Below are 13,050 nucleotides of genomic sequence, written 5' to 3'. Positions count from 1 at the left end.
ATCAGTCAGCATATCGTCCACTCATTAGATAAATCTGAACAAGCATGCACTGCTTGGATACTTTTTTTTACAACCAGGTAAGAACTACCGGGGATATCTTCAAATGACGGCATCTGATAGGCATCCACCGTTCTTATCGCACAACTGTTTAGGTTGAAGGAATTCAGCCAAGGTGGGCAGTTACCGAGCCCCTGTGTCCGTCGCAGTCGAGGGAGCAGGGGCTGGCCAAATGGCAGATTGTTGGAGCGAAACATTAATCGCTCTGGATCAATGCCCCTTTAATGCATTACCCGTCAGTATTCCAGCTACATGGCTGCTGTCTGTGAACAAGATACCAGACCAGACAATCCAGTGATGAACAGCATAAGCATTGATTTAGGCAATTGGGATACGAAGACTTGTGTCAACCAAGTCAATAAGCCTTACCATCAGACTCCCCTTAGTCGCTTCTTATGCATTGGGTGCTGAAAACCAGTTCTAATCCGGACTAACCCGGATCTTCCCGGGTTCGTCACAGAAGTGACTTAGTTGGGTTTAACAACCCGTTAGCATAAAGGTGTCGTTCGATCAACGCTTCTTCTCCCAAGTTCCGTTTGATGTGACAGTGCTGCAGATGACCCTTAGCAGCCATGTTAAAGGAGTTCAAGCACGGCTCATCCTCCCTGCCTCTGTCGTCTTAGTGATAACAGTAAATAGTCTTAGTTCTGACATTCGACATTGTCTACTCTGAAGACCTGACCAACTTACAGGAAGTGAAGCATCGGGCAGTATTAGCTGATTCAGCTGATGTAAACATTGCCGCGTTGGTGTACCATCTCAGCAAATAAGTTGCCACCATGACATCCTAGGGAAAACCCAACTGTATACGCCTCCACCATGACAACTAAGGGAAAGCCCAACTCTATACGTTGTCACCATGACAACCAAGGGAAAGCCTTCTCTGTACGCTGCCTCTGATGGAAAGCAGAACTTCAACAGCAACATAATTCTGGCCCAGAGACGAAGACAGCTTCAAGGCAACAGCTGCAACATCTCCCAGCCAACCATCGCCACAGATTCCTGTTCGTCCAATGAACATGCCGATATACCTACCTAGTTCTGCACATTAAACAGTACACACGCGTTCATCTACAGTATCCACACCGACACCGACACCGACCACCACTGCCACTGCCACGTTACACGTCACCTCCAACAGAAACGTCATGACTGTGGTATGTATTGCTCAAATCGTTAGCATGCACTTTATTCAACACCATCTGTCCTTATTGCAATAACTTAGGACGCTATTATAGCATTTGTCTTAGTGTGTACTGGGTCGACTGGCTAAGCCTAGTGGATAAACTGTTCGCTTTTCTCGCCGAAGATCCGGTTTCGATTCCCCACATGGGCACAAAGTGTGAAGCCCATTTCTGGTGTCCCTCGCCGTTGTATAGCTGGACTATTGCTAAAAGCGGCGTGAAACTAAATTCACTCAAACAAGTTCTTCTTTATGCAAGAACAACTATAATAATTTGAGATCATATAGCAGTTAATAGTCATTACCTGAGTCCATCTAAACTCATTAAAGAAGAAACGCACGGGCTAAAAATGAGGAAATGTAAACGTGGAGTGGGGGTGAGTGAGTTTAGTTTTACGCTGCACTCAACAATATTCCAGCTATATGGCGGCGGTCTGTAATTAATCGAGTCTGGACCAGACAATCCATTGACCACAACACCATGAACATGATCTGCACGATTGGAAACCGATGATATGACTCAACCACCCAATCCCGTTAGTGGCCTCTTATAACAAGCACAGTCACCTTTTATGGCAAGCATGGGCTGCTGAAGACCCTATTCTAGCCCGGACCTTCACGGGTCACACATAGATAGGGAATTCGACACACGGAGGCACATATGGGTTGTTGTCATTGTCAGCATTAAATCATTTCACTCACTGTGTGAATACAAGGAAGCGGCCTGGTTATTACCTGATAAAAAACCCATAAAAACACCCCTTGCAACCGTCACTGCTCGACACCATGCTCGGGGAATTTTGCGTCATTCCAGTCTGCGTTGGTAAGGTCTGCAAGTGTCCGTGGACGGTGGTGACGCACATGGATGCGTTGATCAAGCTTGTCCCATAGATGCTCGATCGGGTTCATATCGGGCGATTTGGAAGGCCAGGGAAGGGCTGTGACGTATGCATTGGCGAGAGAGACAATTGTTACACCAGCTGTGTGGGGTTGTCTTGAAACAGCTTTCTCTGGCGGTTAAAAGTGGGAGGAGGTGAGGTCGCAGGGTTGCCTTGAACCACCACCAGCTCTTATCTACCCGTGTAGAGCAGGGCTTCCCACACCATGGGTCTTTCATCACCAAATCCTCCCACCTGTAGAACACATTTTGGCGCAAAACGTTCATGCAAACGTCTATAGACGAGTTGTCCCCAATCCGTCGTTGCAGGAGGAAACACGATTCATCGCTGAACCAGTTCCCCGGGTTCCATGTGTCATGGACACGTCGTTGTCGGTCATTGGACACGTCGTTGTCGGTGTGGTCGTATCAGGACAGGTCCATCTTTTGCCAGATATGCTAGAATCCCCTCTTTCTGATGGTTTGGTTAGAGATTCTTCGAAGACCAAGCACCTGTCCCGCAGTGTCCATTGATGGTAACCGTTAACCTAGGTGAAATACCCGGATGAATCGGCCAGAGGAGGAGTGCTCACTCTTGGCCTACTATTTGGACGATCTTGTATGATCTTATATCGATGCCATAATCGAGATATAGTGCTGTGGTCGACGTTAAATTGTCTTGCAACGGCAGAGACTTACCAACTTCCAAACTTCCAATGGCGATATTTTATGTCGTAAATTTAGGAACGAAATCATGAATTCGGTTTGACCTTTTATGGTCGATGTCTCTACAAACGCTTCAGACACACCGCATGAGCATTACTTAGAACACATTTTCTGCGTGCACTTTTCATGTATCATTTTCATCTTTTATGACAACTGTTTACAAACACATTTTGGAAAACGTTTGCGCACGACATGATTAACAGGATTCAAACATAAGAATTGTCTTAATGACGGTTGCTGTCAAACTATATCGAACTTAAGTTCCGAAAGGCCTGTATGTTTCCTTTTTTGTAATATGTGTTACAGAAGGAATGCATCTCTATCCACGTTGGTCAGGCCGGAGTACAGATCGGAAATGCATGTTGGGAATTATACTGTTTGGAACATGGCATCCAGCCTGATGGTCAGATGTCCTCGGCCAAGAGCAGCGCTGGCGGAGACGACTCCTTCAAATCATTCTTCAGCGAGAACAAAAATGGGAAACACTTCCCCAGGGCGGTCTTCGTCGACTTGGACCCCACCATTGTTGGTAAATTAACGATTATTATTCTTGATTGAACATCCAAAACAACAAGTACAACAACAATAGCAACAACTGTAACAACATGAGGTCCAAACTGAGTGAGTGGGTATGATTTTACTCCGCTTTTAGCAATATCCCAGCAATGTCACTGCGGTGGACACCCACCACCGCCACCACCACCATGTGCTGCCTACAGGCACAAGAGGTCATCTCAAAGATCTTCTGTGGTGTTTCATCTGTAGTTTATTCGTCTCATCTATTGATTAACATCCTACTTGTCTTTCAGCTGCAAGCTTTATGTTAAGATATGTAAAGGAGTGTGAAATCAGGTTACCATGTAAAAGCATCGTATTATATGTCTCAAAATATGTGTAGCAGTGTTTTTATTTATTGTACCAATTTCAAATCAAGCCATTCAGAAAAGTAACATGATGCATACACATCATTGTATGTTAAGTGCTCATTTGTCCTATGTTGTCATAGTCTTGCCGTTGAATGCCACCTCCATACATCTTCACCTTTTTCTCCTGCTTCCTGGAATCTTGACAACAAGGATTTCCCTTAACTTCCTCTCTGTTCTTGGCTAGGCAACTGAATTAAATGTATTTTTCATAAAATTAGTGTAAGTTTCCAGCATGGCTGAAGCCATGTGGTTACCTTTGTCCAAAGTGCAATATCTTTAACTTACTATTTTAACTGATAACATGTCTCAGTACTAAATATATTGTTAACTGTGATATCTGAAACTATTAAATATTTAAAATTGTTTACTTGATTAAATATTTTAGACTCCACTAGTTCCCTTTCTCAGACTTAGCTCAACAACAGCTTCATTCTCCAGGAAATAAAACATACCATCTCATCACCATTGTTTCCTGTCGTCTTGAGCAGCAGCCCAGAGCCGAACTAAAGAAACACGGTTATATATGCATGGAAGTCACGTTTGTTTTGGTGGAGGAAGTCTCTTCCTGTGGAGTCGGGCGTTGTCATCTTGCAGAACTGCACCTGGGCCAATATTGTTCAACGCCGGAAGGACAAGGGGACCCAAAATCTCATAACGAAATCTGATACCGTTCACGTTACCTTGCACATGGTAAAGAGGAGTTCGGCTGTTCAGAATGAAACCTCCCCACACCATTACCGGGCCACCTCCAAATCGGTCGCGCTCTCGCACGGTGACGTCATGGTGGCGTTCCCTTGGCCGCCTGATGACCCTTATTCTTCCGTCATTGTACTGCAGGCAGAATCGTACGTGACTCATCGGTGAAGAGCACACGAGACCATTGTTGCTGGATTCCACCTCAAATGGGTTATAGCCCAGGCAAGTCGAGCGGCTCTGTGACATTGAAGGAGTTGGGGTCGCACGGCAGGACGTCTTGAGGTAAGCAGTTCGGAGACGGTTCCGTATGGTCGATATGCTCACGATAGTGTGTGTCGTCTGTCGCAGCTGCAGTCTCTGGCTGATAGAGTGCTGAAGCGGTTACGAAGGGCATGGAGCACAAGGTAACGGTCTTCAACGTTTATCGTCACTCTAGGCCTTCCGGAACGAGGTCGGTCTTGAACCCTGCTAATTGCGCTGAACCGTTTTTGAAACCTGTTATGAAGGACGGGGACACTTGCAGACGGGCCATCATGGAGGCAAGCAATGGCTCTGCATCGGTCGTGGGTACTCAGTGGTCGTCGTGGATGCGTCGTTGGTTTGAAGTGATGTCAGCGGATAGGAAACCGTCTGTTTATAAAGGCTTTTCGGCACATGCAGGAGAACGTGTTTGCCGTGATTGTGCAGCCACGTAATGCACGGAAGATGTATCTTGTTCTCGGACAGTTTGTGGTCATATTGCATGGCGCCAAAACGCAGCAAATAAATATAAACATGTGTAAAGATCGCAAACGTGTTTCTTCATCGTTGAATTTTCAGTGTATATACCTATTTCAAGGAACTGTAGTTAATTGTGTATCCTACTAAAAACATTTAGGGTGTTTCCATAATTTTTGTGGGTAGTATATCTCTAGCACCCAAACATCGTCTGCGACACCCGTGCCAGTTTTGCTTTTGAAACGACCATTGCACTCTGTTCTTTTTTCGTGACATTGAGACCCCGTGGTAACTACACGCTTAATAGTTTCAGCATGAAAGTTATTATTTTTACGTCATCTATAATTTATTATAAAGCTATGTCTCATTTCAAAATGAGCGTTTGAAAAGGCGTCATTGTAATACGATATCATCGCACACAAATTTATTTTCTATTTTAGTTTTTTAAAATAGTTTTATTATTATTATTATTTTCGAAACAAACAACTTTCATTATATACATAATATCAAAACAACATATATACACTGTTAACACAATGCACAATACGACATATATACACCGTACATGCACAACACCATATATCACATATACACTTCGTATACGTATAACATAATGCATCATATAAACCCTGTACATTAATTGCACTATACATCACATATACCTTTGCAATCGCACACTAACTTGCATAAAGTCATAGTCCAACTAAGTCGCTTTCGAAAAAAAATCGCATTGCTCATTTCTGCACTAATCACTCCCCATTAAAGTCCTTTTTTCACGTTTCACGATTCCTGAAATTGGTACACTGGAACTGTAGATAGGCCGAACTTTTGTTAACAGATATTTCACACTTTCGCATATCAAATGCATAAACTGTAGTCATAAACGTGAAAAAAAAACTATTTCCCCTTTATTCCAACAGTACTAAAGATTCACTTTATGGAACGGAGCTCAAGGTTGTTGTATTATGTTTAATGTACATGATTGTTTCTACCAGATGAGATCCGTATCGGCACCTTCAGTCAGTTGTTCCACCCCGAGCAGCTGATCACCGGTAAAGATGACGCCGCAAGCATCTACGCCCGTGGCCACTACACCATTGGCAAAGAAATCGTCGACCCCGTCCTAGATCAAATCAGGAAACTGGCTGACGAGTGCACTGGACTTCAAGGTTTCATGGTGTTCCACAGCCTCGGTGGCGGCACTGGTTCTGGTTTCACCTCACTGTTGATGGAGCGCCTCAGCGTCGACTACGGCAAGAAGTCCAAACTAGAATTCTCGGTTTATCCCGGCCCTCAGTTGTCTACTGCTGTTGTGGAGCCTTACAACTCTGTCCTGACCACCCACGCCAGCCTGAAAGACTTTGACTGCACCTTTATGGTCGACAACGAGGCCATCTACGACATCTGTCGACGTAACCTTGGCATTGAGAGACCAACGTACACCAACCTCAACCGCATGATTGGTCAGATTGCAAGCTCCATTACTGCCCCTCTCAGGTTTGATGGCGCCCGGAATATAGATATATATAAGATCCAGACCAAACTGGTGCCCTTCCCACGTCTCCACTATATAATGGCCACCTATGCCCCAGTCATCATCTTCAACGAGAAGGAATACTATGACCAGCCGTCGGTTTCAGAGATTACTAATGCCGCTTTCGAGCCGGTGAACCAGATGGTTAAGTGTGACCCTCGCCAAGGCAAGTACATGGCCTGCTGCATGCTGTATCGTGGAGACGTCGTTCCAGAGGACGTCAACGCTGCTATCGACAACATCAAGACTAAAAGAACCATCAAGTTCGTTGACTGGTACCCCACTAGTTTCAAAGTCGGTATCATCGACCAACCGCCCACTGTTGTCCCCGGCGGTGACCAGGCCAAGGTCCAGAGAGCTGTCTGTATGCTGAGCAACAACACGGCCATCGTCGATGCCTTCGCTCGCCTTGACCACAAGTTTGACCTGATGTACGCCAAGCGTGCCTTCATCCACTGGTACGTGCGTGAGGATATGGAGGAGGGAGAGTTCTCCGAAGCCCGTGAGGATTTGGCTGCCCTGGAGAAGGACTACGAGGAGGTTGGAGTCGGCTCTGCTGAAGGCGAATGGAATGAAGAAAGAGAGTGCTGAACACTGTCTATGGGAGACAGGATGCCTACGAAATGACACATGTACAACATGACACAAGTACTCCAAGACAGATACACGCTGAGACACATATGCCATGACACAAACGACATGACACATACATGCCATGGCACACATGACACTTATACATAACATACACGACATGACACATATACGAAATGATAGACACACATGCCAAGACAAATCCGCACCATGACTGTAATTTACCAAAACTCATTTATGTACGCCACCACACACATATATACACCACGACACATACACGCCAAGACGAAAACACACCATGACAGATATGTGCCAAAACACATATATGTACACCACTACACGTATATGCCATGACACATGCACGCCATGACAAATACATGCCATCACACACATATGCCAAGACAAATACATGCGACAACTTTGCTTTAATAACTGGAGGCCGCGGCTCTCCTAAGTGTCTGTTATTTGATTAAACATCTTGATAACATAGAAGTTGATTGTGTTCCGTTTCTCTTTACAATGAACGTGGGGGTGGAGGTTTATAGGATTAAATGAGCGATTTGGGTTTTATTGCAGCTTTCATTCCAGACAAATAATAGCGGTGACCACCAGACATATCATTCACATATTGTATCCACCTGGGAAACAAACCCTTGATTTAGGTTTGACGAGTGAGCACTTTAAGCAGTAGGTTTCCTCATCGCCTCAGAAACCGCAGAGAACAAGTCGTCCATAACATATGTACTTTTCTAAATGGTCACTAAAGATGACATCAGCTGACCCTTCCAACTAAAATCTAACGTTCTGAGGTGTAAATAGCGATTATCACCACCTAAGGCGATCCTATATTTCACACTGTAAAGACATTTACGGTGCCAGGTTCACTTTTCGGAATGGAACTCAGGGCTGTTGTATTATGTCTAATGCACCTGATTGTTTCTATCAGATGAGATCCGTATCGGCACCTTCAGTCAGTTGTTCCACTCCGAGCAGCTGATCACCGGTAAAGATGATGCCGCAAGCATCTACGCCCGTGGCCACTACACCATTGGCAAAGAAATCGTCGACCCCGTCCTAGATCAAATCAGGAAACTGGCTAACGAGTGCACTGGACTTCAAGGTTTCATGGTGTTCCACAGCCTCGGTGGCGGCACTGGTTCTGGTTTCACCTCACTGTTGATGGAGCGCCTCAGCGTCGACTACGACAAGAAGTCCAAGCTAGAATTCTCGGTTTATCCCGGCCCTCAGTTGTCTACTGCTGTTGTGGAGCCCTACAACTCTGTCCTGACCACCCACGCCAGCCTGAAAGATTTTGACTGCACCTTTATGGTCGACAACGAGGCCATTTACGACATCTGTCGACGTAACCTTGGCATTGAGCGACCAACGTACACCAACCTCAACCGCATGATTGGTCAGATTGCAAGCTCCATTACTGCTTCTCTCAGGTTCGATGGCGCCTTGAACGTGGATTTAAATGACTTCCAGACCAAACTGGTGCCATTCCCACGTATCCACTTCCCTCTTGCTACCTATGCCCCAGTCTTCTCCACCGAGAAAGAATACCATGACCAGCCGTCGGTTTCAGAGATTACTAATGCCGCTTTCGAGCCGGTGAACCAGATGGTTAAGTGTGACCCTCGCCAAGGCAAGTACATGGCCTGCTGCATGCTGTATCGTGGAGACGTCGTTCCAGAGGACGTCAACGCTGCTATCGACAACATCAAGACTAAAAGAACCATCAAGTTCGTTGACTGGTACCCCACTAGTTTCAAAGTCGGTATCATCGACCAACCACCGACTGTTGTCCCCGGCGGTGACCTGGCCAAGGTCCAGAGAGCTGTCTGTATGCTGAGCAACAACACGGCCATCGTCGATGCCTTCGCTCGCCTTGACCACAAGTTTGACCTGATGTACGCCAAGCGTGCCTTCATCCACTGGTACGTGCGTGAGGATATGGAGGAGGGAGAGTTCTCCGAGGCCCGTGGGGATTTGGCTGCCCTGGAGAAGGACTACGAGGAGGTTGGAGTCGACTCTGTTGAAGGCGAACGGGGTGGAGGAAGGGAGTGCTGAACATTGTCTTTGGGAGACAGGATTCCTGAGAAATGACACATATACGCCATAACACAAATACAGCAAGACAGATACACGCCAAGACATATGTGCCATGACATATACGACATGACACACATACTAAAAGACAAATACATTCCAAGACACATAGATGCCATGACAAATGTTTGCAAAACACACTAATGTACGCCATGGCACATATATACACCACGACACATACAAGCCAAGACTAAAACACGCCATGACAGATATGTGCCAAAATACATAAAAGGTAGGGCATGACACACATATGCCATGAGACATATTTACACCAAGACACATACACGACATGACAGATATTTGCCAAAGCACATATAAGTATGCAACGACACGTATATACCATGACACACATATATATACACCATGACACATACACGCTAAGGCACATACACGCCACGACACATACATGCCATCACACACATATGCCAAGACCCATATACACCACAACAAATACATGCGAGAACTTTGCTTTAATAACTCAAGTCCGCTCTCCTAAGTGTCTGTTATTTGATTAAATAATTTGGTAACACAGAAACTGCTTGTGTTTTGTTTCTCATTATAGCAAACGTAGGGGTGGAGGTTTATAAGATCAAGTGAGTGGTTTTGGTTTGTATTGCCGCTTTCATTCCAGACAAATAATAGCGGTGACCACCAGACATATCATTCACATATTGTATCCACCTGGGAAACAAACCCTTGATTTAGGTTTGACGAGTGAGCACTTTAAGCAGTAGGTTTCCTCATCGCCTCAGAAACCGCAGAAAACAAATCGTCAATAACATATGTACTTTTCTAAATGGTCACTGAAGATGACATCAGCTGACCCTTCCAACTAAAATCTAACGTTCTGAGGTGTAAATAGCGATTATCACCACCTAAGGCGATCCTATATTTCACGCTGTAAAGACATTTACAGTGCTAGGTTCACTTTTCGGAATGGAACTCAGGGCTGTTGTATTATGTCTAATGCACCTGATTGTTTCTATCAGATGAGATCCGTATCGGCACCTTCAGTCAGTTGTTCCACTCCGAGCAGCTGATCACCGGTAAAGATGATGCCGCAAGCATCTACGCCCGTGGCCACTACACCATTGGCAAAGAAATCGTCGACCCCGTCCTAGATCAAATCAGGAAACTGGCTGACGAGTGCACTGGACTTCAAGGTTTCATGGTGTTCCACAGCCTCGGTGGCGGCACTGGTTCTGGTTTCACCTCACTGTTGATGGAGCGCCTCAGCGTCGACTACGGCAAGAAGTCCAAACTAGAATTCTCGGTTTATCCCGGCCCTCAGTTGTCTACTGCTGTTGTGGAGCCCTACAACTCTGTCCTGACCACCCACGCCACTGCACCTTTATGGTCGACAACGAGGCCATCTACGACATCTGTCGACGTAACCTTGGCATTGAGCGACCAACGTACACCAACCTCAACCGCATGATTGGTCAGATTGCAAGCTCCATTACTGCCCCTCTCAGGTTTGATGGCGCCCGGAATATAGATATATATAAGATCCAGACCAAACTGGTGCCCTTCCCACGTCTCCACTATATAATGGCCACCTATGCCCCAGTCATCATCTTCAACGAGAAGGAATACTATGACCAGCCGTCGGTTTCAGAGATTACTAATGCCGCTTTCGAGCCGGTGAACCAGATGGTTAAGTGTGACCCTCGCCAAGGCAAGTACATGGCCTGCTGCATGCTGTATCGTGGAGACGTCGTTCCAGAGGACGTCAACGCTGCTATCGACAACATCAAGACTAAAAGAACCATCAAGTTCGTTGACTGGTACCCCACTAGTTTCAAAGTCGGTATCATCGACCAACCACCGACTGTTGTCCCCGGCGGTGACCTGGCCAAGGTCCAGAGAGCTGTCTGTATGTTGAGCAACAACACGGCCATCGTCGATGCCTTCGCTCGCCTTGACCACAAGTTTGACCTGATGTACGCCAAGCGTGCCTTCATCCACTGGTACGTGCGTGAGGATATGGAGGAGGGAGAGTTCTCCGAAGCCCGTGAGGATTTGGCTGCCCTGGAGAAGGACTACGAGGAGGTTGGAGTCGACACTGTTGAAGGCGAATGGGATGAAAACATCTTAAAGGAAGTGCTGAACACTGAGACCTGAACTTTGACTATACGGGAGTACGGATTCCTGAGAAATGACACATATACGCCATGACACGAATACACCAGCACATATATACGCCATACCACACATAAACCATGACAAGTACATGCCAAGATACATACACATGGAAGTTCTTTGCCGTGTTCGTAACTCTCCTAAGTTAGGACTGTTTTTTGATTAAACATACTAATATAAAATTAAAGCTGGTTGTGTTCTACTTCTCTTTAAAGTGATTGATTTGGGTACTATGCCGCTTACAGTAAAGCCAAATAATGGCGGGGATCACCAGACATGGCATTCACACATTCACCCACTTAGGAAGCAACACAGTGCTGAGGCGCGACGGCACACTTTGAACGCGTCTCGCTGACCAGTCTAAATACATGGTTGTCGTAACACAGAGAGCAGTTATAAGCTTCAGAACTCAGCAATATTTATGCTATATGGTATGTAAATAATCGAGTCTGGATAAGACAATCCAGTGATCAAAAATATGCGCATTAAACTACACAGTTAGGATACAAATATGACATGTCTCAACCAGGTCGAGTCTGAAGTCTCGATCCCGTTAATCGCTTCTTACGACAAGCATGAAAATCAACTCTATTCCGGATCCTTACGGGTAGTATTTGGAGGATTGTTTCCTTTGCCACACATCAGAATTATGGTACATTGAAATAGGGATGTAATGTGTAGGGTCATGTATGCCCTAAAAAACCCAAACAAACAAACAGAAACAAAAAAACCCCAAACACTTACCCCACCCCCACCCAGCGCGCGCACGCACGCACGCACACACACACGCGCGCGCGCGGTTTTCAAAGATGTGATTGAATGACACGCAGCGTGTCAAATTCATGTCGAGGGAAAGCTTAAGTTGTTATTTAAAGCGACTTCTTAAACCGATGGCCGGTACCCAACCCCTCCATAATTTGAATTAAATACTGTCACAAATGTAAATGAAACTGTGACAATACTCATAAATAATGAGTGGACAGTTCTTATATATTTACAAAATTCTTTCCCTTCATTGTTTTGAATGGTTCGTAAACTCTGAGGTGTAACTATCGAGATCAGCATTATTTTCACATTACCCTTACCCAGATCTGAAACTCCCGATCTGGATTTTTAAGCGAAGTAGATCTATTAGCAAACGTGGAACAGTACAAAACTGTGAGGGGCGGTGGGGTAGCCTGGTGGTAAAACGTTGGCTCGTCACGTCGAAGATCTAGGTTCTATTCCCCACGATGTTTGAGGCCCATTTCTGGTGCCCCCGACCGAGATATTGTTGGAATATTGCTAAACGTGAGGTAAAACTATACTCACTCGCTGTAATTCTGTGAGTTGAGATTTTGTCAGTAAACCGACAAATAATATTTTTGACGTACGCTCAAGTATTGTACGGCACTTCAGTTTCTGCTTTCTAGGATAAGTCTAGACGGGATTATGTCCCCTGAAAGAAATTTCGTTTCATTAAATTCGTATTGGAATTTTCCTTTTTTCC

General features: G+C 45.4%; 1 protein-coding gene across 1 annotated transcript; it reads left to right on the top strand.

Moving 5' to 3' along the window:
- The first annotated feature begins 916 nt into the window (after positions 1-916).
- On the top strand, positions 917-11,543 carry LOC137260836 (tubulin alpha-1A chain-like). The gene is made up of 6 exons (XM_067798396.1): positions 917-1,061; positions 1,135-1,214; positions 3,150-3,372; positions 6,178-7,262; positions 9,273-9,329; positions 11,415-11,543. The coding sequence occupies exons 1-6, from the start codon at positions 917-919 to the stop codon at positions 11,541-11,543; spliced, it is 1,719 nt and encodes a 572-aa protein (XP_067654497.1).
- The last annotated feature ends 1,507 nt before the right edge of the window (positions 11,544-13,050 follow it).

This window comes from Haliotis asinina, chromosome 14 (genome assembly GCF_037392515.1).
Source record: "Haliotis asinina isolate JCU_RB_2024 chromosome 14, JCU_Hal_asi_v2, whole genome shotgun sequence".
Taxonomy (NCBI): domain Eukaryota; kingdom Metazoa; phylum Mollusca; class Gastropoda; order Lepetellida; family Haliotidae; genus Haliotis; species Haliotis asinina.
This window is presented reverse-complemented; position numbering and strand designations above follow the sequence as displayed.